The 27,429-nt window shown below is 52.3% G+C and overlaps 1 protein-coding gene across 3 annotated transcripts; it reads right to left on the bottom strand.

Annotated features, from left to right (window-relative positions):
- Positions 1 to 1,444: 1,444 nt before the first annotated feature.
- On the bottom strand, positions 1,445 to 27,429 carry PIK3R5 (phosphoinositide-3-kinase regulatory subunit 5). 3 transcript variants are annotated; one of them, XM_086473711.1, is made up of 18 exons: positions 27,333 to 27,429; positions 18,917 to 19,017; positions 17,369 to 17,437; positions 16,466 to 16,604; positions 13,837 to 13,906; positions 12,172 to 12,346; positions 11,464 to 11,617; positions 10,906 to 10,989; positions 8,979 to 9,735; positions 8,726 to 8,879; positions 8,409 to 8,540; positions 8,033 to 8,158; positions 7,161 to 7,254; positions 5,811 to 5,887; positions 4,484 to 4,577; positions 2,927 to 3,009; positions 2,619 to 2,731; positions 1,445 to 1,586 (listed from the first exon to the last, which is right to left on the bottom strand). In XM_086473711.1, the coding sequence occupies exons 1-18, from the start codon at positions 27,427 to 27,429 to the stop codon at positions 1,445 to 1,447; spliced, it is 2,661 nt and encodes an 886-aa protein (XP_086329837.1). The 3 variants fall into 3 exon arrangements, with proteins under 3 accessions (XP_086329837.1, XP_086329838.1, XP_086329839.1); XM_086473712.1 differs by having other exon boundaries at positions 8,415 to 8,540; XM_086473713.1 differs by having other exon boundaries at positions 8,415 to 8,540; positions 8,735 to 8,879.

The raw sequence follows: 27,429 nt of genomic DNA, 5'->3' as shown, positions 1-27,429 counted from the left end.
TTCTAACTAGTGCTAAGAGCTGACCAGGTCCTGTTTTCTGGAGGATCAAGGGACCTGCACTAACCTGACTACCCTGTGGCTGAGCCCTGCAGCCCTCCAGCAGTACCAGGGGTCCCATCCAGATGTTTCCAGGGAGCACATATCCTCGGCATTAAGATCCTTTCAGCCTGCAGCAGGCAGCATGCTCTTCTGCCTGTTATCATTAGTGCAATCACCAAAAACTACTGAGAAACGGCTTGAGGGCTATGAGACCAGGCAAGGCTTTTCCAGTCTCATTTTTTTGCTCATGGGGTCAGAATACCTCTAAATACCGCCTAATATTGCACCTTTCTGTATCTACAGCCTTGCAAGAGAGAAGGTGGAGGGCAGAAAGCCTCTTTGCAGAGGAGGGGAGATCTCAAATCCTATCATCACTTGGAAGTTTCGCTAGTGTTTTTGGCGCTGGGTCCTTCTCTAGCAAAGCTGCTCCTTCAGGTGAGCTTAAGGCAATCCTAGTGGTTTCCCTAGTATTTCCCTCCCTCCTTTGAGTGTGAGCATGGTTCCTGCCAGATTTCAAGGAACTGTCGAGGATTCAGTCTCTGATGTCTCTAGCGTACAGTGCTGCGGAGTAGGACAGAAGAACCTGGGCTGAACAGGGAGTACATCTCATGGGTGAACTCTGAAATTCTACAGAAAGTGGAAGCTCATCTCCTGCAGATCCTGGATTCCCAATAAATACATGTATACGTGACAAGCTGTCCATGCCCCGGTATGGCCTACTGCACTCAATTCACTGGAACACAAGCAGCAGTCTACAATCCACGCTGGGGTCTTTCTGGGCTTCAGCTGTGTTGCTCTGCTCTGCACTGTTTCTCCGCAAGACGTCCAACCTTCATAATTTAAAGAAAACCTTGAGAATGCCTGTTCCCATCCCCAAAGAACTGTCCTGAGGCATCCTCAGCTTGTCACAGGTAAAATGCCATTAGGACATCAGTTGGGTGACCTGCAACTCCACATGCATGGGAGGCCACCTACCACCACTCAGCCAAGGACATTCATTTTCCAAAATGTCCCCCCACGAACTCCCCCCAGATCACACTCGCCTTGCAGTCACTGTCAAAGACAGCCACAGCACCATTTGCTGGCAGGAAAATATCACTGTCCTTGCCTTGCCCTCTCAATCCAGCTGTTGGCAGTCTGCTGAACCAGGTAGAGATCTCAAGGAAACCACTTTCCTCCCATTGCTGAGGAACCCTGAGAGATACCAGACCACAACACCAATGTTCCCATTTCCCAAGGATGGGCTAAGCCCAGACCAGAAGCAGCTCATGCTAATGTTTTGGCTGCAGGATGTCTTGGACAAGAATGGCTGGGTCTCCAGCCCGAAGGAGGACAGTCAACTTCATTTTCCTGAGTCTATATTGGTGTTGGATGGGAGCCTGGTCTGAGAGGACACAGGGTTCTTCTATGGCAGTGCTCCACTGAACGTGGCAATGGGTAAACACAGAAGAGAATGAAACTCGAAGGGGTCCTGGGGAGGCAAAGAGGACCTTCTCAGTGCAAAAAGATCGCTGTCCCTAGGTTTGTGGCACACAGAGATCTCACACCTGCAGGGGAACAAAAAGAAAGCAAGATATAAGTAAGGTGTGTGACGGAGAATCACGGTCCTCAGGTGCAGCAGAAACATCTGCAAACAGACAGGAATCAGTGCAGTCTTTAACAGGACTGGAGTTTGAGTGCTCAGAGTTCAGGTCTTTAAGCTGGCTTAGACTGGGACCTAGAGCAGAAGCATTCATAAAAAGTAGTTTCTGAAACTTATTAGGGAAAATGAGAACTTTTGGGAAGAGGGAAGCAGCTCCTTTTCCATTTCGTGCACTGAACTCTCCCACTAGCTCCCCGAGTTGCACAACAAACACGTTGAGTAAAATACTTCTCTTTGGGGTTATTTGAGATATAAGATCCAAAAATCTTTCTCCATAGGACGCAGCGTAACCTTGCAGAGGTCTGCTCTCCCTGAGGGAGGAATTAAAGTGCTTGCACATTTTTAAGGCCCGTGGATCAACTGGTTTGATCTCTTTGTGCTCATGAAGTATGTTGTCTACAGTGAGTTTTCAAATTGCATCACCTGGGAGCCAGCTTGGTGCCCTGGGGACACAACTGATGGATGAAGTCCAATGAACAATTCTTGCTCTACCCCAGTCTCTTCCATGAAGATCACGGGTTCCTTCTGCGATGGGTATGCCAAAGGTGGTGGACAACCCAAATGAGGTTTAGAAGTTGAAAGTTCTGCTCATATGCCCAGCGCTCTTCAAACACCTCATTTTTACTGCAGAACTTTCCCCTAGTCATGCTGAAAGAGCTGTCTTTACGGAGTTGAACAGTTGACTGGGGACCACCCTTTAGACTGTGGCAGTCATGAAGGTAAACTACTGCTGGGATCTGGGCAGGACCATCCATCCCACCTGAGCTCAGCTGCACTACAGAGCCTGGAGCTATGTCACCCAGCTTGGGCATCTGGCATAGATCCACCATGGTGCCCAGGACCTCATCCCCCCGTGGCCACCCATGCCTCATGGACATGTCCTTACACACAGGATGCACCGACTGCAGCGGGCAGCCGGCCACATTGCAGTTCCTACCTGGTTACACTCTGCAGGATCTTCTGCTCATCCTGGTCCAGGCACACAGCAAAGGAGGACTGGACACCAATAATCTGGACCTTGTCTACTTTTATCTGGGACACACTGATCTGCTGATAGAGAAAGAGTCTGAGTGAGGGAGCTGCCAGGCTCAGTGCATTTTCCTGCGCAGGGAAGTGGAGCAGGGGAGCTGGGCACCCCTAAGGCAGGCCTGGTGGCCAACAGCAAACGAATCCCCCAAGGAGCTACTCACCCCTGCCCTGCCTCCCTCCCGTTACCAGATGTAACAGCACCATGACTTGAGTTACCTGATTGAAACTTTTTTTGGATTTGGAGTTTTGCCTTTTGACCACTTCTGTCATGGTTAAGTTGAGACACTCTGTCTTGGAGGCTGTAACAGAAGAAAATTGTTATCATTTCTGGGCGACTGGTGGGAACCCAAGTGGTCCCTCCACCCCAAAGCATCCCAGAGCCGGTGGCTCTCATCAGGATCCCACTGCTGGGAGAAACGCAGTACAGCTCTAGCTTCCCTTCCCTCATGCTAACCCACAGAGAAAGAAAGCAATCAAACACATAGGTAAACATACTCTATAATTTCCGACTGCTTTCCAAACATAGCAGAAAAGGACATTTAACTATCTTAGGATCTAAATAGGAGAAAAAAAAAAAAAACATTGCCCCATCATCATGAAGAAATTCTAGCTCTGCCAGCATGGCCTTTCCTACAATCCACCTGGAGATGGGTTTTTCGTGTCTGGAATTACAGTGACATCCTGTGGTCAGTCTGCTGAATGTGGAAACCGACGGAGACAATCAAGGGGACTGGGTTTGTCTTGGAAGGAAGATATTTCTCCCCAGTGTGGAGCTCAGGACACCCCCTGAAGTGAAGACAGCGCTGGCAGCACAAGTGGAGCTCCTGAACTAGCGCAGAAACATCCAACTCGAAGTATAGAGGAAGTGAGAAATTAATTCCTGATGGTTTTTTCCCAGGGTTGTCTGCATGGCTTCATGCATGGGGCAGCAACAGGAGGGACAGGAGGGATAGAGGTTTAGGCTGAGCTCCATGAAGCATGTCTCCTATTTGGTAGATCACCTGTTTGCCTCGACTACTCTGCTCACAAACCACACGTCTGCCAGACACAAAGTACAGGAGGAAAGAAGAACTAAAAATACCCTCAGTTTACTCACAACTGGGTGTCTGATTGCCAAAATAGCAGTTCTTAAGCAAGAATGAACAGATATTGCTCCTAAATACACACACAGACTGAAAGTCTTGCTGCTTTTAAAAGGCTCAAAGCCTTACTAATACCTCATCAGAACCTCATCAGAAACCTGATTAGAAAAAAACCTGTGAAACAAAACCATGTGGGAGCCAGCCATCTCTGAGCTGCAGGAAGGAAACTAGGCTGAAGCACCAGCTTAGTGAGAGCCTGCTGAAAGCTGGCTGCAAGGTACAGCTGCCGCAGACAGCAGGACAAGCACCCTCTCCCTTGGTCCTACTTCATTTAACAACAGTTTTACCTGTCTCTCCTTCTCCTTACTAAACAAGTGTTTTTCTGGAAAGCACCACTCTTCAGTGATCATCCTTCTGTTTGGATCATCCCAGCCCAATCCCAAATGGACATCCCATTTCCCTGGCTGGAAGCTTTGGGACAGTGGGACGTCAAATGCCCTTTGTCCCTGATGCGGTGCTAAGGACAGCCAAGGACTATGGTATGCCCCAGGGAACACCAGGCACCTCCCATGTGTCTCCTGCATTTGCACATCCCTCATTTGCTCCAGCTAGAAGATCCATGCTATCCTCTTGCTCCACCAGTCCCTCCCATTGTTCCCTATGCAAAGCCACAAAGATCACCTCTACCCACCTAGTTCTTCATACTTCTTGCAGGCTTTGCTAAGGTTGACAGATGTGCAGACCTTCTCAACATCATTCCAATGACTTCTTCCACTGACGGCTGTCTGCAGAGACCAACCAAAACCCATGAGAGAGAATCATAGAATCGTTTAGGTTGGAAAAGACCTTTAAGATCATCAAGTCCAACTGTTAACCTAACACTGCCAAGTCCACCACTAAACTGTGTCCCTAACCACCACATCTACACGTCTTTTAAATATCTCTACGGATGGTGATTCAACCACTTCCCTGGGCAGCCTGTTCCAGTGCTTAACAACCCTTTCAGTGAAGAATTTTTTCCTAATGTCCAGTCTAAACCTCCCATGGTGCCACCTGAGGCTGTTTCCTCTCTTCCTGTCACTTGTTACTTGGGAGAAGAGACCAACACCAGACTCACCACAACCTCCTTTCAAGTAGTTGCAGAGAGCGAGGTCTCCCCTCAGCCTCCTCTTCTCCAGGCTGAACAACCCCAGTTCCCTCAGCCGCTCATCAGACCTGTTCTCCAGACTCCTCACCAGCTTCGTTGCCCTTCTCTGGACACGCTCCAGCACCTCAGTGTCCTTCTTGCAGTGAGGGGCCCAAAACCTCCCACGTTATTCGAGGGGCGGCCTCACTGGTGCCAAGTACCAGGGCGTGATCACCTCCCTGCTCCTGCTGGCCACACCGTTGCTGACACAGGCCAGGAGGCTGTTGGCCTTCTTGGCCACCTGGGCACACTGTCGGCTCATGTTCAGCCGCTGTCGACCAGCACCCCCAGGTCCTTTTCTGCCGGGCAGCTTTCCAGCCACTCATCCCCAAGCCTGCAGTGCTGTGTGGGGTTGTTGTGACCCACAGGCAGACGCCACACTCCAGGCTGATGTTACCCAGCTTCCCACCCTTAACCATCTGTCTGAGCTAGCTCAGATCTGGATTTACCTGGAGCTGCACAGACTAAGTTTGAGTAGGCATTAAAATTAATTTAACCTTGCATTTGCAAAAAATTGCACAGACTTAACACTCAATAACTGCAGAGGAACCAAAATAGGAGGACTGCTGTGAGCAGCAGCAGAGCACTCCCTGGAAGCAAAGTCCACCAGTGTAAAGTGGCACTGAGTACGCATCCAGTCTATGGAAACTGGCTGCACATTCCCTATTTTACTGGGCTGAACAGGAGCAGAAAGCCACCTTCAATTAGCCAGTAAGCAGACAATTAGCTTAAATTTGGCTCATTTGGGCTTGTATTCGGGCTCCTCCAGCAGACTGTCAGCCTTTGCTGGTTTTCTGCCCCATTTGTCTTTGTGCAAGCCCCATGCACTCACCTTGCTGTAGGCGATCTGTAGTGTTAGTGGGATTGCTTCTCTGTCTCCGTCTATGCCCAGTCTTTTGCTGCCTGGACCTGCATGAAACAAGGAGCAAATGTCACAGAGTGGCCTTTTATCCCCATTCTTCATCTGGCTACTGAGAGCAGCACACTCAGTACCTACAGAAAGGGGAAAAAAAATGGTTTGCTGAACACAGCCGTGGAGAAAAAAAGAGGCAAAAAGAAAAGGTTGCTTAAAAGCTGCCAGAAAGCAATTAATCCACTGCAGAAATTTCAACACAAAGCACAACAAGCAGCTCTGCAAAACTGAAAGCGGTGCTGGCTAAGCCGGTGCAGAGGGGTCAGTGCTCCAGGGAAAACACAAAGCAATAAAAGGCTGCATTGCTAACCCAGCTCCTGTTTTTCTGGGCATATTTCTGCCCACATTAAATTAGCCTTGAAATGCTGTGCCCAACACTTACTAACTTTTTTTTTTTCCCCTGGATAATTTTTTGCAGATGTTAAGTGGTGTGCTGCCAGACAACGCAAGGAAAAGAAAAATCAAAGTCAAAAGGATTAATGGTTTCACAAGTTATTGGGAAGAGGTCTTGGCCAAGCCTGTATTTTGGGGCAGTGGGGTGGTGACACTTCATATGGAGAATATTTTATGAGCTCTGTTTAGAAAGACAAGGCAAGATCACAGAAAAGCAGTTGGTTAAAAAAAAATAAAGCAACACGTTCGAATGCAGTATTATTGGTTGGCCATGAGATGTCTCTGCAAGCTGCACAGCACCAGACAGCATGTTGTCCTTGGTAGCCGGGAGGGAGCTGGAACCATGCTGCAGGCAGATGCTGCTGCCATCACTTCTTCTCTCTAGTAATTTTATAAATTCCTAGGAAAAAAGCCCATGGATCTCCCTTGCAGGAAGGCTCCAAGCACACGCACAAACCTCGCTTTGCCCAGTAAATTAAGGAAATAGAAAGAGGGATTTTATAAACGACACTTGTGGACAGAGCACAAACAACAGAAAGCAGCAAAAAGAAAAGCTGAAGAGCTGCATTCAGCCAGGTGCTGATGAGAGGAAGGAAACGGGCTTGAAGCTGTTTTACTGCAAATACGTTTTAGAGTTAAGAGCAGCAAAACCAACAAGGTCTTCCCACAGCTTCAACCCTGATGAGAAATTCAAGAACTATGATGCTTCACTTCCAAATTTGTGAGAAGATGACTGGATCTTTACTCTTGATGCAGCCTGGGATCATACACCTCTTGCAGCCCACACTCCCTCCAGCCTCTCTTTCCATTTATCTCCCAGTCCAGCAGTTTGCAGACCTCCATCCAGAGGCTGCAGGTGCAGAAGCAGCTACAGACCTGATGCCTTGATGGCTCGCGTGGCTGCCGAGTGGCCCAGCTCAAGGGAATGGATGAAGACTTCGGTCATCTTTTCTCCCCCAATGAAGGTGAGCTGCCAGGGGGGAGAAGAGTGAAGACGTGGTGGTGAGGAGATCCAGCCCGTGCCAGGCGATGTTCACCCCTCTCACTCATATTTTCAAAATACACCTTTCAACAACTGCCTTGGGTGACACTTGCCTTCAGCTGTACTTCAGACTGTTTTAACGGTCCACCAGCAAGTAAAACAACCCAAAAAACTAATTGTCACTTAAAGAAAACTCCCCAGCTCACTGGAAAGAAAACCCATCGTGAGCCTAACAGCAGGGTCTGGGCACTGCTTTGGGTGACAAATCCCACAAAAAGCAGCAACTCTTCTCGCCATGGCCCCACTGCAGCCAGCCCCGTGCCACAGCACCAAAGCAGTTGTTGCTGCCATGCATTCAACCTTCCTCACCATGTCTGCCCAATGCTCACAGCAGGGTGTGGAAAACAGGCTTCCTGGAGGGGCTTGGTTTAGAAAGCAGAGCACTGGAGCGACTTCCAGTGATAGGAATAACCTGTCAGCACTGACAGGAGTCTCTTTGTGTCATGGGGAAATGTATCTGGATGGAAAACTGCTCATGTGACGTAAGGATTGTCTGGGCAGGACCTGCACGCTCAGTCCCTGAGCCAGGAGCATCAGCCAAAGCACAGGGGCACCTGAGGAATAAGAGGAGACTGAGCTCGGCCTCACCAGCACGTGGTGGCTGTGCCACACCCCCATCGCTTCACGGGCAGGTCCTGAGTTGGTGGCACAGGCCGAAGACTCCCCTTTCCTCCACAGCAAGATGGGGCTGAGCCCCTTTGCCTACCTCCGTCTGGTAGAGCTGCAGCAGGACGGGGCGCGTGGCGAAGCGGCAATAGTAGAGGATCATGTCCGCCAGGATGGGCAGCTGCTCCTGGGAGTCCTCCTGGGCATCAGCCTCCGGCTTGGCAGACTGTGGTGTGAGAGCAATTCACGAGCCTGATTGGGTCTGTGGTACCCACAGCCCAGTGCCAAGAACTGCCCACCCGACTGGGGAAAGAAACCCTCCTTCTGACCACCAGGAACCCCCCATCTCCATCCTGTGTCCAGGTAGCACAGCCTCCTGTCCAGGATCGTGATGGCCCAGAGCTAAGCAGAAGCTCTCTGCTCAGCTTCCCTGTACCTCAGGGAAGGGGGATGCCAAGCCCTACCAGCTGGCATGCACATACCTGACACAAGACATCCATGGGCAGGTTCATCAGCCCAAGGACGTTGCGCTTGTACCATGGGTCCAACATGCCGATGTAGTGGGAGATGTCATTGGTGCTGCTCTCCATCCCAGCCAAGGTGGGATCCTGAAACCAGACGCACTGGGGTCACTCTGGGGGTCCCCCCGAGGCTCCTCAACCCATGCTTGGGGCTGATGGAAGAGACACCGATGGTCCCCTCAGCCTGCCCTGCTGGCCTCCTCACACACAGCTCTCGCGGCCAAGCAGAGCACTGGTGGCACCGCAAGCCCCGTGGCGAGCAGGACACCTACCGCCTGTGCCGAGGCCCGGAGCTGTGGGTCCCCCAGGGACGGGGAGGAATGCATCAGGGGGGTTGATGGAGCCAAGCAGCTCCTCTTCACAGGGACGTAGAAAAACTGCAGCTTGAAGTACCTTGTCAGTGAGGGGCACGTGCTCTCCTTGAGCCTAGGAGAAGGTGGGAGAGGGCCAGGTGAGCAAAGCCCTCTGGCATGTCCCAGCAGGGCTGGGTACCTGCAGCCGGGTCCCCCACAACCCCCGGCTCACCTGAGGTTGCTGTAGGCTCGGGCCACTTTGCCCGAGATGCGGTCAGAGCCGAAGACCACGACGCGCAGCGTGGACACCTTGGCATCTTCGTCGTAGCTGAGGAAGGGCCGTCGGTGGAGGCTGAGGTGCCGCGGGACAAGCGGGGCCGGCAGCCGCTGGCTCAGGACGTGCTGCGGCAGTGAGTGAGCGCGCCGGGAGCGTGCCAGGATGCGGTGCTTGGCCTGGGGGGTGCACAGGCTCTCGGCCCGGCGCAGAGGCAGCGAGAGCGAGCCCATGTCCGGGTAGTCCTTCAGGTCTCTCCTCAAGACCAGCTGGCTTTTGCTCTTGAACAGTTTGTAGATCTTGTTGGTCAGTGTGTGTCTGTATTTGTGGTGGGTCTTCTCTGCCTTCAGCTCTGGCCTCCCCACCACGTCCAGGGAGCTCTCGTCACTGTCCTCCGCGTACCCGCTGTCCATGCAGTCCTTCAGACTGGAGACGAACGACTTCAGGGACTTTCTGGAGACCACTGTCAGCTCCGAGATAGAGTCCTTGGAGGTGGTGAAGAGGGACACTCGTGAGGGCTTAGATCCTTCCTCCGACAGCGTCGAGTACACAGAGTCTTTGGAAATGGTGCAGACGGGGGAAAGCAGTGAGTCCCGCTCAGGGGAACAGCCATTGGTTTCCACCTCCTCCTCCTCCTCTTCATCCTCCTCCTCGTTTTCTGAGGCCATGGGCTCAACAACGCTGCACTCTTTGCTGAGGACATCATTGAGGATATCTGAAAGGCAGCCAGAGGGAGATCATGTCTTGCTCAGGCTCCAACATAACCATAGGAAATGTGATGACCCCAGACAACACTACTACAGTGTGGCCAACGCTCTCTTTGATCCTGCATGGTTTCCAATAAAGAGCTGAAAACATCCTGCTGAACATTTTCAGCTTTCCATAACATGATATGGTGCAATGCAAAACCAAACGCGTTTCTCTCCCTGAGGTCACAATCTGTTTGGGTTCTCAAAAGGCAAACACCAGTTGGGAGTTTGCTTCCTTCCTACACAGATTTCACAACGTGCTCGTGCCCGACCCAGGTTTAACCAGAGGGCAGGAGGAAAACATGGCATTTGGCTAGTCAAACCCCAAATCACCCCACTGCAGGCGGCCTCCTGGCAAGGCTGGACTCACTGCAAAGCCCAAGCCAGAGCTCTGGCCCAGCTTGCTTGGACCCGCAGGCAACGAATACTGTACCTTCACAGGAACAGAAAAGGTCTTCCAGGAATGGAGAAGCTGGAGAAACCAGCTCAGCAGAAAGGGAAGCCGCTGCTTCCCCTGCAAATCTGCTGCGGCGGGGCCAACAGCAGGGCAAAGGCACCCGCTCCTCGGCCATTCCTGCTGTGGGTGGGGGAAGAGCTGTAACATTCGAGGGGTCTCAACCCCACAAAGCCCCGACATCTCAGTGTGGTCAGGCTTTTCTAGCAACAGTTATTTCCAGGGCATGAGCAAGGTTTGCTCCTTGCAGAGTAGCCTTCTACCAAACAAAGTCTCCATCCTACCCATATCCCCATGGACTCAGGTGCGGCGAACCTCTTCCAGCTTAACGGAAGGCACAACTTCACCCAGGAGAGTAAGCCCTGCATGTTTTATCTCTGGCAACATGTGTTTTCGGGCCACCAGTGTCTTGTGCCCACTGCTCAGATGAGGGCTTTGCTTAGAGTCACAGCAGGCATCATATGCCCAAGCTGACACCACATCCTCTCCCATCGAGGGGACACTGGCATCCACTGTCTTACCTCTTCCTCCAACACTAACAATTTGTTACTGGCTCTTTCAGGCTCCAGCCACAGTTTGTTATGCAGCTCCAGCCAAGCAGAAACGCTGCTCAGCTATCCCTGAGATGGGGAGCAGGGGACTGTGGTCTCACTAGGAGGGGTGGGGGACCCTCTCCACTTACCAAAGTTATCCTGATCCCAGCTGTAAGTGTAGCAGCGAGCAGTGGGGATGGGGATGGTGTGGAGCTTGCGGGGCTGAGCCTCACCTGGGAAGAGAGGAGGGAGAGGAATTAGCTTGCAGGGACCCCAATAGTGCTCATGACAGGTCTCCTGGCCAGTGGGAGATGCCACCCACCCCACGCACATGCTTTGGGCAGCCCAGGTCATGCAGAACAGTGATGCTGCTGTTGTTATCCCCATGAAGTCACATGCAATTGGGTCAAGGGGACATTTCACATCTCTAAGAGCCATCAGACATCACTGCTACCACTGTTTTCTGATTTATTGTTTTCATCTCGCCCACTAAGGCTGGAGAATGTTTTTTTTGTTGCTCTTTTAATGAAAGATGACAAACCATTTCTGGCTCATTGCACGGTTATGAAACAGGACCTGGGCTGGTGGGTTTTTTGTTGTAGTTGTTGTACCAGGTTGAAACTTTGTGCCAAACTGCTTGTCACTGCTGCAGGGGCCAAGCCAGCAGAAAACCACGGAGCGAAGAGGGGCACAGGGGCGTTTCTCACCTGTGATGGCAGGGAAGGACGCGGCCCCAGCGATGTCCCGCAGCACAGACTGCAGCTGCTCCCGGGCCAGGACAGGGTCACTGCTGGTGGCTGCAATCTCCTGCGCGTCAGTGGCACTGGCATAGATCTCCAAGAGCTCTTCCAGCGTCTTGGACTGTGGGGGGAGCAGAGTCAAGGCAAGAGACTGAGGGCATCCCTCCACAAAGGCCACACACAGGTCTTTGGGCAGGATCACTAACTACCACTGGGTAACTCTCTCCCTCCACTACCTCCTACCACCTTCAAGTGGCCCAAAACTTTTGCAAAGAAAAAACCGTATGTGTTTGAAAACACCAAAGGGGTTTTGTTCACAATTTTTTGCCCCTCCCCCTCAAACACCAAAGCAAAGTGTTTCTCTGGTTAAATGAACACTTTTGCTGCGTTTCAAATCTGGGGACACTTCCTCTCTCCACTCAGGGATGGAGAAAGCAGTAAAGGGTAAAAGGTGAGTAATGCCCACACACAGACTTCACAAAACACAAGTGTAGACCTCAGGTCTAACCTGAGAAGAGAAAGGAACGATGCGTATTTTTCCTGCAGGAAATGTTACCAAAATTTCTTCCTTTGTCAATCAAGTATTATTGTGGTCAGGAAATTCACCATCCAACAGCACGAAACTGCTCCCAACAGCATCGTGGCATCACTGAAGCTGAAGCCCTCTGAGCCTACCTTCAGGAGGTGATGCAGGCTGTCCAGGTCGCAGTGGGTGCCGAAGTTGGCCTGGTAGAGGTGCTCCAGGAGCACGACGAGCGTGGTGTGCTGCGGGTGCTCGCTGGTGCTCAGCTTCTGGGCGATGGAGAGGAACTCGCTCTGCACCTCGGAGCGGTTGAGCAGCAGCACCGTCCTGGGGACAACAGGACAGCAGTTAGGCCGGACAGCCAGGCTCGGACACTGGTGGCACACAAAACTCTTGGACAAATTCACACTAGATGGCAGCGTCCCCTCAAGTTGGTCACAGCCAGAGGGTCTTGGGGCTATGCAGGGGTGCCAGACCCAGGCTGCAGTGCCAGCTGTGGGCAGGGAGCAGGTAACAGATAAGCATCCTCCATCCTGCTCTTCAGCACCATCCTTGGCACCATCTCTTCTGCCACATCTGCGATATCACCAGCCCAATAATTGTTCCATCAACCTCAGACAGGGCTCCGGCCCAGCATCCAGTTGTCTTAACTGGACACCCACCACATGCAATGAAGGGGGGCCTGGAGCATAGAAAATGAGAATGGCCCCCAAAACATATTCCCCCTGCAAGATGCAGGTCAGAGCATCACTTCTGGGCTTTAAGGAGCAGAGCTACATCCTTCAGCTGCAATTTTTTTTGTCTGGACCACAACATGAATACCCACAGGCTTTGAGTTCCCAAAGCTGCAGCCCAGAGAGCAAGTGCTCCCATTCATGGAGAAGAGCAGCCCACCTCACTGAGCAAAAATGGCTCTGAATTAAGGATGTGCTCTGGTGTGTTTGGTTCCAGAAAGTTCAGGCAATGGTCACAAGCTTTCAATAAGCCCAAGGTTCAGCTTGTGTACAGCTTTCTGCCAGGTTTTCAGGGCTTTCTATGCAAATATAGCCATCCTGCTGTAAGTCATCAGCGGCCATGCTTGCACCAATATAAATCTGTAGAGCTGTACTGAGAAAGAAACACAACAGCACCAGCACAGATGAGCGGGATACAGGTGCAGATCCAGAGCTGCACAGCATGAGTGGACAAGCCAAAACAGCAGGACACGCCTCCTGCAGAGTGGCGGTGGTTGTGCATGAAGGACTGTCCCTGGGGCTGTGGCTGGCACTGCCACCAGGAAGGGCACACGCCACCCGGGCTCATTTTCCTATTTACGAATAAGGTGCCCTGGCAAGAGGAAAGGTTCAGCCCTCGAATAAGGTGCAAAGCCTGACTGCACTCAGAGCTGCAAGGCTTTCATTAATTGCTGCACTGGGATGGACTCTCTTCTGATCCCCCCTCAGGGTGGTGGGCATCCCAAACACATAGATCGAAGTGTCTCCTGGCTGTTCTCCGATGTGTGCAGAGATCAGCAGCTCCCTGTTGAGGAGATCTCGCCTTCCCCGGCTGCTTTCACCCAGATCTGCAGCCCTGCAGTGAGCTGGACTGCAGGATAACCAACATGGGGAGCCCATAGACCCCGACCCACAGCTGTGGAAACGCCACAGCCACTTCCCTCATCCCTTTGGACAGCCCAGCCCAGCTATCCAGCTCTTCTTCCCAACACCCACCACTACACCTTCAAGATGCTGCTCACTGCACCCCTGCTGCTGCTTAAGCAGTGTGAGACTGTGGGGATGCTACAGAGGGGCACCAGCAGCACCCATGGCCACACTTACACGGTGGAGCTCTGGTAGTTCTTCACAGGCAGCCCCTGCTCTGTCCTCACCAGCCTCTGGAAAGAGATCCCTGGGAGAGAGAGCAGAAGACATGAGACACAGCACCACTACACACTGCTCTACCTCAGGAGCACATTGACTTTGTCTGCTCTGGCGGTGCTGATTTGGCTGAGCCGCTGCCTGGAGCGGGCATGGCAGCACCAAAAGCCCTTATGGCAACAGGGCACAGCCACTGTGTAAGGGGACCAGCCCCGGAGTAAGGGAGCCTTGGGATGTAAAGGGTGAAAGCCCAGTGTGATGGGAAAGCGACCAAAGAATGGTACAGGAGAGCTGCTCCATCCCTAGTCCCTTCTGCCCCACTGCTGATGGGGGACATGAATTACACGGATGATATTTAGCAGCTTCTGCCGTTTGCTTTAGCCCCCCCCCCCCCCCCCCCCCCGCCCCTGGATCTCGCTGATGGACAGCAGGTCACTGCCACCTTCCCTCCCGCAGAGACGGGGCCCAGACTGGCCCCAGAAGAAGAGGCTGGTGTGGGCAGCCCACGTCCTTGGATGCCTCCCTGGGACTGTCCCCAGGATGCCATCGGGAACCCCAACCAGGTGACATCGGATGGACCTGCACTGGGTGGCAACAGCAAAGCCTGTGTCACCCCCGAAGAGCAGGACTGGGGCACATCTTGGGAAAGATCTTATGGTGTCAGCAAGATCCAGCATCCTTATTACTGCAGGCAGCCACATCCCAACCCCGGCTGCTGCTCAGCAGCCCAGGAGCAGCACCCACAGGGGGACCCAGCACCAACAGGCAGCTTGTGTCAATCCACCCAGGTCCCCTCGTTATGGCAGCATTCACCCTCTTGCAGAGGCATCAGACCCCGTTTGCAGATAAAAGCTACTGTACTATTGGTAAATATTGGGAGCAGCTTGTTCTCAGTTACTATTTACCCTCATCTCAACAAAAACTTTTGCTTCAGCCTCGCGCCAGGTCAAAGAGGCCGTGCAACAAGCATATACGGTCCTGGCCAGCTTACCAGCAGAGGACACATTTTTGCTGTTCTTGGCTCCAGCTGTGGGGAGAGGCCATGGCAAGGGGCAGCACTGGGCAGCACTGGGCTCCCCAGCCCCCACAGGCCAGCTCCTCCCACACAGCATCTTTTGGCAGGGGTGGGGGAATCTCATATGCTTGTAGGAGTGGAAGAGCTTTCGGACCAAAGTCCCCAGTTCACACAGCCTCAGGCATCGGTGATTGTGATGATGGCACAAGAGCAGGATGTGGCAAACTCCCCTCCAGCACTGGGGCTTTCCCAGTGGTCTGTAAAACACAGCCCTGGCCAGTGTCACAGCAATAAATGACCAGGAAGGAGCTGGGGAAGTCCACGGCTGCAGCAGCGCGAGATGAATATTTCCATGTCCGTGCTGGCCCTGCAGCTCTGAGCTGGAGGCTGCACGCAGCACAACAGCCCAGCCAGACCTTGCCTGGTGGCCAGGGCCATTTATGCTGGTGGAGCCTTGAGCTGGGGGTAAATCAGCCAGTCCAGTGCCAACACTACAGAGAGTCTGGGGGTTTTTTTTAAGTCTTTTTGTTCCTTTGAAGACATCTTTCATCCCATCTGCACCTAACAAGCTCCCATCTCCACAGGACATTGCTGCCATGATGGAGACGCTGTGTTTCACGTCCCTGTCAGGGCTCTCCAAAGCAGCTGCCTGATTTGAGGTTGTGGGGAAGCACCTCCAGCCTCAGCCACAGCCAATGTACCCATCCAAGGCCTCCCAAGTCCTGCTCAGAGCTGGTCTTGCTGCCATGGCCCTGTGCAGGTTTAAACAAGGGCTGAGATCTGTCCTGTGTAATAAAAGCTCTCCATAAGCCACCAAAAGATGGGGAGATTAGGAGAAAGGGCCTTTTAGAAATAATTGGAAGAGCTGCTCCACTGAGAACAACAGGACATCTACGAGGAGTCCTTAATTAAGAGGAGCACTGCTGCTGCCGATAGATGTGCCCAAAGCCGTATCACAAGGTAGTGTCTCAGCTGTAAAGAAAGAGCCAGGGAGTCCCTCAGCCCTATGGAAATCTCCACGCAAGGGCAGGCTCGAAGGCTCCAGCCACCTTGATGCTAATGAATGGACCCACTGTTATCACCCCAGTTACACCACTGAGCATCTCAAACAAAGCCCAGGGTGGGGTGGAAGCAGCCAGCACGTGCTTTGCTATGGAAAAGACCCACCAGACTGAAAGGCAGCCAGGAAATAGTTACACGTTTTGCTAATTCACACTGGTCCAGAGCTGATTGTCCCTAGGATGCTCCTACCGCTTTGCACACAAGGCAGCTACTAAAAACACAACCCTGGCCTGCTCCTCTAGAGGAATCTGGTCTCACCCTGTGCTGGACCACCAGGGAAAATCACCTAGAGGATGTAGGGTGGAGGTCCTCACCTCCTGGAAAAACTGACTTTTGGGAGGCACAAGGTAAATGTGGACACAATGCTCAAAGGATTCATGAAGCAAGCGGGGTATGAGACAGCAACACCAGGAGAGTCTCGGGAACAAACACAGGGCAGTTGTGGCAGAGGGTGTTTTTGGGGAAGCAGCACCAGCAGCATTCAAAGCCCCGTGGCAGAGCGGGAGCGCTTACCGGGGGCCCTGAGCTCATTGCTGATGAAGGTGAGCAGCTCACGGAAGATGTCGCAGTAGGGCACAGGCCAGGTCAGGAAGCTGTGGTATACGCTGGCGGCTTTCAGGAGCAGGTCGGAGCCCGGTGGGAAGTGGGGAGCCTGCGGGGCGCAGGGAGACACGGTCAGAAAGGAAGCGAGGACGCAGGCCGCGAGCGCAGCATAAAAACTCGAGGGTTTAGGCTGCAAGTGGGAGGAGAAGTGGATTGGAGCAGAGGTTCACCCATGACACCCTGTCCCCTCCCAAGGAAGGGTCAAAGGATCCCCACTGGGCACAGGTCTGAGAAAGCTTCATCTGCTCTGCACCCTCCCAACCTCCCGGCTGTGGCTCATGTGTCAAAGCCTATATATAAATTTCTTTTTAACAACCACACATCCATACAGATGAATCGCATTACAGCCTGTGTTTTGCAAGATCTGGCAGCAATGGTTTCCTTGGGATAATGATGCATTGTGCTAACAATAATAATAAAAAAAGTATTTCCTGTGAAGGCTCCGCTCCTTCTTTTCATTAGCGTTGCCTATATACTTTGCATGAGTACAAAGGGTAATGAAAAAAATTTGCCTTCTCTGCACAGAGATATTGTCCATCTCCCTTTCTGATTAGCCCATCTTTAAATAAAAAGCTTAAAACCACTGAAGTTCCATTTTTTTGTCTCTCTGCTTGTGCAACCATTGCCTGGTCTTGATCCCTGTAGATTCATACAGAATCTTTTTTTGAGATGAATTGATCAAAGCAGACTGTGATGCTTCAGACAAAAGCCGCCCTGATTTCGGTGACTGTTCTGCATGGCTCCGCGGGGCCCCGGACCCCGTGCCTCCCCAGGGGCTGGGATCAAGCTACGTGCAGCAGCCTCAGGACTTACATACAGGACCGCATAGTAGAAGAGCAGAGCCAGGGGTGTTACGAGATTGTAGTCACACTTCTCCTGCACCTGTAGGAAACAGCCCGAGGGCAGAAGGATGAGCTGGCTTGCTCATCATGTTACCTGAAAGCATCCCCGGAGGCGCCAGGAGACTCCCTGACAGTGCAGCTGAGTGCCCAGCCCACACCCTCACATCACCATCCCCAGCAGATTCCCTTGTCGCCATGGGAAAATAACCCCTAAAGCCCCAGTAACCCGCACCAATGGGACAGGCAGATCAGCACAGGCTCCCACTTTGCCTTTACCCTAAAGATGCTGGATTTGGCCAAGCTCCGGGCCCTCTGACAGTCCTCAGCCTTGCAGAGTTGCATGAAATTCTATGAAAGTGTCTCAAAGCAGACAGTTTGGAGAGGCAAGCAGGCAGCCCAGACCCTGCAAGCAGCTTGCAAAGCTTGGCAGCATGGTGCAAACCATGCATTTTTGCCCCAGCCTTTGCCAGTGAACAGCCAGCAGAATTATTTCACCAAGGAACATACCAATGGCTCAAGGATATGCTTGCAGACACTGTCTCCCCTTGTTCGTGTGCACAGCACAAAGTACAAGAAACCCTTACGTAAACCCTCATGTAATAAAACACTATCTGCAACTAGATCAATTCCAGACATTAAAAAAAAATGTAAATGTATTAAACCAAATCATGTTAATCTTAACTACTATCAGCTCTGCAGTCTGGCAGCTAGACAGCCTTTCTTTCCCAAAAAATGAAAGGCAGCATTTACCCCATCACATGAATCCCAGTGCTGAGGATTTAGGAAACACATCACCGTTTCCTGCCACATCAAGGGATTCCTAGGAGGTCTTCCCAGCCACAGCCCAGGGTGACCCTGCTCAACCAACAATGCCTCAAGCTTCTCCAGCACATGATGGGACCACGGCAGGCAAATACGGTCGGCCCCCACTGCTGTTTTGCCTCCCTGCTCTGCTCGACCCGACTGTCGCCTGCCGGGCTGCTACACAGTGCAAACGCTGCCCGTGGTCCCCAGCGTCCCAGCTCCGCTCCTGGCTCTGCAGGAAGCCCGGCAGAACTGCAGCAAAGTTTCCATCGAAAACAACAGGAAACCTTCAATTTGCTCTGATTTGGACTAGCAGCTTACAGCTTACGCAGGGGGAAAGCCTGGAGAAGGCTGGCTCCATCTGCGCAGCCCAACAACCAGGGCTGACCCTGCACGGCGCGGAGCAGCGCTTTGGGAAATCAAAACCCTTCCCCATGGATCTGCGGTGCTGCCCAAAGAGCAGATACCGGAGGTGGGTTTTTCCCCTTGCAGTTCCCATGTGCTGAAAAACTGGCGGGACGCACAGGGCGGCTCCCACCAGAGTTTCACACCTGCCGGACAAAGCATCACCCGACCCCAAGCTCCAGTGCTCCAGCAATACCTTACCAGCATCCAAAATCACCCACCAAACTCTGCAAAACTCCATTTTGGGCAAGCCCCAGAGCTGACACAACCTCAAAGCCCGCAGCCCTCCCTGGTAGCCCCCTCGACTTACCTCTTTGGCCTTGCCGAGAATCTTCTCCACGAGGATGAGGTAGTTGCTGGCGTCTCGGCTCACCAGCTCCTGCAGGCTCCAGCAGTTCAGGCACAGCCCAGCTGCAGGGGAGACAGAGCCACCATCACTCACAGCCCCGTTCAAGAAGGTCGCAGGAGGGATGAACAGCAGGAAGGGGCCAGGGTGAAGGTGTTCACTGCCTGCCTCAGATCATGGTGGAGGAAAAAACCTCCCGCCCTTGTTCTGGACAGATCTAATCTCACCCAGTGGTGCTTACCTCAGTGGCACTGCTCCGTACCCGAGCACCTCTGCACTTTCGCTCGCGCAACCCAACGCACTCAGCTAGGCTGGATGCTTCTCTCCCAGGGAGGCTGGGTAGCTAACGCGCCTGCACTCCCACGTGCGTGCTGCAGAGGCCAGAGGGATGCACATGGCATGGGTGAAGGCCCACCTTCATTCTGGCCAAGCACAGAAAATCCACTAGTGCAGCCCCTTGCCCTGCCACCCCGAGGCTCACACACCCCGGCCGCACTATCCCAACTATAAACTCAAAACGCGGCTCCCCATCGGGCACACATCCAATGTCCTCCAGCTGCGTCATACCTGAGTGAAGATGCTACATCCCCCCAGTCAGCTCCCCCATGCCTTGGAGATGCACCATCACATCAGCATCACAGCAGTCAGAGCTCATATCGTGGTTAAACCTGCCCAGCATTTATTCCACCTCATATCACCTTCAAATTTTCCCTAAATATATTAAAGCCCCACAAGAAGATTAGCCAGACTGAGAGAGGAGAATTGCCATGCAAAGGGATGGAGGGTCCTTCACCCCAGTTGACTGAGACCCCCCTGGCCTCCATCCCCAGACATCTGCCTCTCGCTGCTGGGACCCGACCGGTGACAATGGCCCAAGGTGTTTCCCGAGACTGTTGCTTTTCTTGGTGGTCAGGGCCACCTCCCAGATAGTCTTAGAGGAAATGATCCGCATAAAGGCTGCCGGGCCCCTCCACTCATCCCGGCCCCACATCCCAGGGGTGGAGGTGGCGCTCACCGGCTCTGCGGACCAGGATCTGCAGACCAAGGAGGGAGCAGCGCCTCCTCCTTCTCCTCTTCCTCCTCCTCCCCAGGGACCTGGGCACCACACACAGCCCCACAGAGAAAAGTTATGGGGAAATTTCAAGCAAAGAGCCTAACAAATATCTGAGAAGGGTCCATGTTGCCATCTTTCCCCATCCCACATTGCCATGGATTTTTTCCACCAGGAGTGGATGCAGTGCAGACACCACACTGCTCAGCTACAGTCCCTGGCATGCCTCAGGGGGTGCTGGCACCACGGCTCTTCCAATCTCAGTCCAAAAGCAAAACCAAGAGAAACAGAGAATCTCTCACTGCACAGAAGTGGGGCTAATGATCAGAGAGGAAAAATAAATATAAATCCAGCTGCTTTTCACTCACATGGTCTATTAAGTGGCACAGAAACATAAACACTAACCCTTGTGTGTTGGCCGTCACGTTGGAGCTAACAGAGAAGAAACAATGCCATGAGCTGGCAAGGGGACAGTGGTATTAAATCTACAGGTCACACTATCCTTCCCTCAAATGTTATTCCCAGGTGCAGAGGCTACAAAGTCATCAAACACACCGACATGTCACAAAAATACCTTTACACACCTTCTAGGTGTCAAACAAGATGAATTTAAGCCCGGGAAGAGGGCTGCCATGGCCCAGCCGGGAGAATGCCAACGCCAAGACAAGCAAAACCAGTGCTAAGGTTGCAAAAACCAGCCTTCACTTGTCCCGCTCCATGGATAGGCATTTGCTCACCAGGACACACACTATTTCTGTGGCTTTATGCCTCGCTTGTATCTGAATTAATAGGGCAGGAGCCTTCCCCTATGGGAAAGCCCCCCCCCACTGCCACGCAACTTTTTACTTTCAATGAATCAACATTTTCCAGCAGAGAAAGATCCTGCTGGAAAGTTTCCAAGAAGCTCAGACGCACTTGCTGCTAATTACAGCTGCAATTTTTAATTTACTTCTGGTACTCCTGACACCTTGCTGGGTTTGGTGATGCCCAGAGCACAACTGAAGATTGTGATATCTTGTCAGGGAGGGCACGGCCACAGTGACGCTGTAATTCAGCGATGCTCCAGTTTTCCTTTGAGCCACTTTCATAAGCCAGCACAACGGCGCAAAAGCCATGGCTCTGCCTAGGATGACTCCGGCAGATTGCTCCAATAAATCAATATTGTCACAGAGCTCAGCATCCTCCAGGGAAAGCCCCAGCACCTGTGAGACAGCCAAGAAAACAACCGGCCCAGCTGAAGCAGTCAGAGCTGCCGGGAGCTCTGCTGACCTCAGCAAGAAGTGGCTGGGCTCACGTGGTGCCTTGAAACAACCCGTCCTGCTTTGGCCGGGAGGAATATTTCACCCGTGGGAGCCTGGCCCTGCTGCGGCTGCCCAGGGCAAAGCCTGGCCATGCAGAGCAGGACCAGTGAGAGCCGAGCTCCGTCAGGGTGCATCACCAGAGGAGGAGAACGCCGCCTCCTGCGCGAGCGTAACCACAAATACAAATAGCCCAGCACGACGCAAGCTTTTTCCTTCCTCTCACTTCTAGCAAGGGAGGAGGAAATTGTGGCGGCAGTGGCTCGCTGCATTATTCTGCGCTGAATGGGGCAGAGGGAGAGGCGCTGGGATGCTTCCCTGGGGAGAAGCTGGGGCAAACCTGCTGTGAACAGGCTCAGGAGGACGGGCAGGGAGCAGGGACAAGGGCTGGAGGGAAGTGTCTTACAAATATAATTCAGACCTGAGGTTTTCTGACCCATTTTTAGGTCTTCTACAGGAATTGTGAGGTGAAGCACAAGGATGCAGCCAGGTGTATTTGAATAACATTGCTATAGGCAGGATTTGTATTTAACTCAGTCATGGCAAGGCACTGGGATTACCCTGGGATTAAGCCAAATGGTGCTGGGAGGCTGCAGCCTGCCAGGGTCTGAGCTCCTAAATTTGGCAAAGCAGCATTAAGCAAAGACACACCAAAACAGCTGCATCCTTGCTAAAAATAGTCTCAAGCACAAAATGCAGCTTGGAAGCCCTGGACACAATAAACAAAGACCACACAGCAAAGTGTCCGGCACCACCAGGCATCAGTCAGGAGAGGGGATCCAGCCCTGAGTGGGAATTCCCTTCCTTAAGCACAGTCCCGATCACAACATCAACTTTGGAAGCACTGGGAGCAGAGTTAGTCCCAGCAGCCATATTCCCTGTATCCAGGCTAAAAAAGGTTATTTGGGCACCAAGGGTGATGCTCCTAATGTGCACAGATGAGAAACAAAAGCTCCAAGTGACATTAAAAGCAGAAAGAAGCCACCCATCTGCAAGTGCCCTCTTGTCCCTCTGCAGATGTCCTGCACCTGCCTGGGACACAGCTGGGTGCTATGGTAGCACCCAGGGCCTTTTATGAACTGCAGAGCAGCACTTGGTTTATTCCCAGGCCTGGGAGAGGCTGAAGCCAAGTGAGAAACCAACTCCAGAAAGTTTTATTTGCAGTCGCTCCTCTGTCTCAGTGCACGCAAGCACACGGGCCATTGCTGGTTTGGTGTGATGGTGAATTGTGCAACCACGCCAGGCCAGGCCACAAAGCACAGGAACAACTCAGGAGCAGTGTTTTACACCAGGTCAGAGCAGCGCAAGGCACAAAGTCCAACCTGGATTTGTTCCACTGTGCCAGGTATGCTCAAAACCAGTAGCACCAGACCATGCCGGGCACCCTCCCTGTCCTGGGGGGGAATGAGGGTAAGATGCGCACTGAAGGCAGGCAGAAAGCTTGAACCAGGTTGCCTCCAGGACTTTGCACTTGCTCTTTAATTCCCAAAAAAAGCATTTTTCAATATGAGATGCAAGGGAGGCCTCAGATCTGCGGGGAGCACACAGCTTGGGGATGCCCTGGGACATGCTCCCAGGCAAGCGGAGGGATGCTCCCTGCCATCACTGCAAGCAGGAGCTGTGCTCCCTGTCATCTCCCCTCTATTGAGTTGTGCAAGCACTGGGGAGTCCTGTGTCGGTGGGGAAACACTTCACCTCGCTCACCTAAGCCCATAGCAAGGCAGGGTTTGCAAAGCTCAGGCAGGTGCCTCTCAGCTGACAGAAGCAGTAAGTAAAATCACACACACAAACTGCTCAGCGCCTTAAAGGAGAGCAGTCCATGCAGGAGCTGCAGGGTGAGCTCCCGCTCTGGAGGGCTTGAGATCAGCTTGTAAACATGCACCTTGTGCAGGTGGCACAAACTAGGACTTCGCCTTCCAGCCCTTAAATCCTATGAATTTGTCGCAAGAGGCACCGGAGACCTCTCAGCAGAGCAGCAGGAAGCCCCACAGGTAAAAAAACTGCTCACATCCATCCTGCCACCACTGTTTTGCTCCACGAAAACAGTGACCTAGTGCTATTTATTTTTTTCTTTATACATGGAGAATGGGTCATATTTATCTGCCAGCAACACAGGCAGCCCAGAACACCTCGTGGTCCCAGCTGTGGGATGCTGGGGCTGCGACACATGGAGCCACGGCAGAAGCAGGACTGAGCAGTGCTTATCCCAGCATCCCACACAGCACAGACAGAACGAGCCCAACATGACACAGACCCAAAGAGAAATCTCCTTTTGGGAGAGCAAAACCCACGGCAAAGCCTCCGAGCAGGGACCCAGCACCGGGCAGAGGCTGCGCCGAGACCCCCGCACTGGGAAGGAGCCCGGGCAAAGCGCATGCTCTCACTTTGATCGCTATCAGCAGCGATGAAGATGCCTGCAACGTGCCGGGAGCCGGGCAGCAGCGGCCCCCGTGGGCGGCCTCGGAAGGATGAGGCTTTGCGATTTCTTTTCTGAGAAGTGCGCCAAGACACCATCCTCCCAGAGCGGCTCCTTCCTGACCTCGGTGGTTGACATTTCCCCTCCACCACTCTTGATAGGGGGCAACTGTCAAGTCGGAAAAACAAAAAAAGAAATAAAGCAGAAATACCACATGCCCAAGCTGCCTTCGCCCACGGCACTTGGGCTGGGCATTGGCTCCCGGTGCCGTCAGAAGTGACACAGTTGGAGGGGTGAAAAACGGATGTCTCTGCTTCCTCCCTCCCCCAGACCCTCTCCCACCATTTCCACTACGTTCTCATCAGAATAAATTGGTTTTCTCCAAGGGACTGCCCAGAGGAAGGGCTGACTCGCAGAAGTTTGTAAGTAGGGGGGTTGGAGGTGCCAAAAGCACAGAAGACAGCAAAAGCCCCGCAGTCACAGCATCCCCTTGGGACGCATCCTGCGCTGCACAGCAGTCCAACTGCACCTTCCATACCCAAGCAGGTGCTCAGAGCACCCTGAGCAGGACACAGCGGCACCTCCACGGGTGGGAGCTACCCCAGCGCTTCCACCGAGCCTGGGCAGTGATTTCAGCAAGAAAACCCACCACGAGCCTGGAGAAATCAGTTTAACGGTTAAAATTTTCAAGGTTTGGTAACCAACGCACCTTAGTTCTGCACTTAGAGCTGGAAGTATTTCAGATGCTGCATTTCACGACCTGGTGACTAAGCTGGAGGATCCCCATACCAGACTTCTGTTCATTCCCCATGAGGGTATTTAGATGACTGTAACTGAGCAGGATCTAAAGCTTCTCTTCGTTAGAGCTGAGCAGACCGAACCCCCTGGGTGCCACACGAGACACATCATCCAACACTTCTCTCCTTCTCCAGCTCTCCAGTGACCTCCATCCATCCTCCCTCACCTTCATCCTCCCTGACTCATGCAGCCCCGCAGTAGAGACAACAGCTCCTTCCCATCCCTGGGACCTTTCAGGCACTGGGCTGCCCTACAGCCTTTCCAGCAGCTCCCCATGCACCACCATCCTCCAGCCGCTCTCATACCTCTGACTCTGCACTAGGGCATCCCTGGCACTGCCAGCAGCCAGATCCAAGCCCAGTACTCTCCTTCACCAAAGGCTCCCCATTTTACTGCTCACCAGCAAGGAATAAACTATTTTTCTTCCTTTAGGACACTCTGATTTGACTATCTTCTCTCTCCAGCAACACGGAGGAAAGCAAACTCTCCAAAGAGGGTCTCCACGAGGAAAAGGAGGTTGTCTTTCCTAGCAGTCTTCTAACAGGGTTTTTTTGAGTCAGAGACAATTAATTTTCATTTTATTCCTCCAATAACTGCTGCAGTTCAGGGAAGATTTTCTGTTTCGGCCCCAGAGCCAACCACAGGCTCATCCAGGGTATAAATCTGTGATGGCCAAAGCACTCACACTTCTCTTTGCTGACTTCACAGACCTCACCTATTCAGTCACTTATGCAGGGTGGGGGAAAACAACGCATCGGAAGCGATTACTCACCCACTCTGGAGCAACCTCCTGCAAAGCTATCACGTAAAAATAAAACATTAAATAATTTGAAAACTAACAAAATTTAGCAAGGTCTCAGCCCGAAAAGCTGCCACATGGTCCATGTTATTTTGGTGTACAGAAGTGGTAAAAAGGAGGGGAAAGCAAATAAATTGGGAAGTCAAATGGACATAAGTTAAAAACGAGAAAGAAGGCGGCTACGGCACAGTTAAGAGCAAGATGGAGGGATTCATTGACTACATGAGGAACAGAGCCCTGCCATAAATAACAGCCTGGATCTGACACAGGACAGCAATAATTAAACTGTTGCTTGTAACACAGAGAAGGCAGAAGAATGTGAAAACATTTCCGCTCTGTTTTTGAAATAAAATAGGATGCACTGTTCAGGGGTGTAGGTACATCGGTGCATTATGCTCTGTTTTCCTTAATCGTGTCTATTACTGCAATAACGAAATACTTCCTACTCCGACTGCAAGGGGGTAGGATGTGAAACAGCAGCTCTGCAAAGCAAACATGTTACACGTCAGCAGGGCTGGACAGCCCACATGGAAGAGCACTAAAGGCGCTGGCCGAGAAGCGCTGCCCTGAGGCTGTCCAGAAGCGGTACCGTGGGGCTGAGGCACAGCAAAGCTATTAACATCACACACACTGCCAACTGTGGAAACAGGGTTCCTTGGTCACGCTGAAGATTTTTGGCAACAGCACAAATGCTTGCGATGAAAGAGAACTTTCTGATGTGTAAAACGCCTGAGATTCTCCCAGGAATGCCAGGTCATTCTGTTAAAGCCCACAAAACCCACATGAAGAGGACTAAAAGCCAGCAGGCAGAGAGATGGGGGAAAATCATTAGAAATGAGGAATCACTGGGCAACACAGCTGCTTCTAACAGAGCCCACCGCCACTCGACCCCTGCCCTGTACAGGCTGGTCTTTGCTAATGAGCCTGAAAAATTATGAAGTCTTTTTTAAAGGCTACCCTAACACAAACACCAGCGCTGAGGGGCTGGGATTAGAGAAGGGCAGTTTGTGAGTGACACAGGAATTGATTAATTATAATTACAGGAAGAGGTGAGCTATGCGGGGCACAATGAATTGCTTGGCGAGATGGACTCCTTTGGACACACACTGTAACGGTGCCAAAGGCGAGGTCGCGCTTCCAGGAACCAGGAATGTAGGTCACACTTCAGGGCCTGTTTGCCAGAACGTGAGGAGACCGAAAGGACCCGGGAGACCTGTTCATAACTGCATGAACCAAGACCCAGGGTGATGCTACAGCATGGGATGCTGGCAGCACTCCGGTGGGTGTGAGGAAACAGGCACGGCAAAACGGATTAGTCCAGTGTTTGGCAGCAGGTGGGATATCGCTTGCATCTCTGTTCACTTACAGGTAAACAGAAAAGCCACGGGGGTTGGAAGAACTGCACGGACAAAAGGAGATCTGAATTTGACAGTCCCCCAAATTCATTTAATTTCTTTCACCCACAAGAAGATTTGGGAATTGCAGCCCACAAGTGCAAGTATGAGGAAGAGAGGTCACAATGACACTCGCAGCCCTTTGAACATGGCTCACATCTTTATGGCCACCATGGTATCTGATCTAGATTCAAATAAAGTCAATAACAGCGTCTCCACACTTGCTTCTGACAATGCAGCAGAGATTACACCCATAGGTTTTGAGGACTATATGCACCAAAGCAAGGCAAGGCTGGCTGATTACACAAAGGAGTCTTTCCTCGTGGTGAATGAAAACTCCTCCTCTCTCCAGCTCAGGCATGGACAAGTGGCAAGATGCACGACTTCTCTGCTGAGTCTTTACATATGTAAGACCTAACACAACTTGTTCAGCACCTTGGTATATCTTCCTACTGCAACGAGAGGCTCAGACAGGCCGACTAGATTGGATCCCACTTCTAACTTTCAATGCTGGAAGGGAGAAAAGGCCTCCAAGCCTCCAATAGCACCAGCAGCTCTCTCTTACCCAGGTCAGCAGATCATGCAGAGACAGAAGAACAAGCTCGTGGTTAACAGGTCACCTACCAGCCCATCTGCTGGAGACAGCATCTCTGCTAAGCCCATGTAGACATCTTTCCAGTGCGTGGTAGATCCTGTCCTCTGTGCACGTGGTGTGCTGCAT

This window comes from Leptosomus discolor, chromosome 15, assembly GCF_034619465.1.
Source record: "Leptosomus discolor isolate bLepDis1 chromosome 15, bLepDis1.hap2, whole genome shotgun sequence".
NCBI classification, from domain to species: domain Eukaryota; kingdom Metazoa; phylum Chordata; class Aves; order Leptosomiformes; family Leptosomidae; genus Leptosomus; species Leptosomus discolor.
This window is presented reverse-complemented; position numbering and strand designations above follow the sequence as displayed.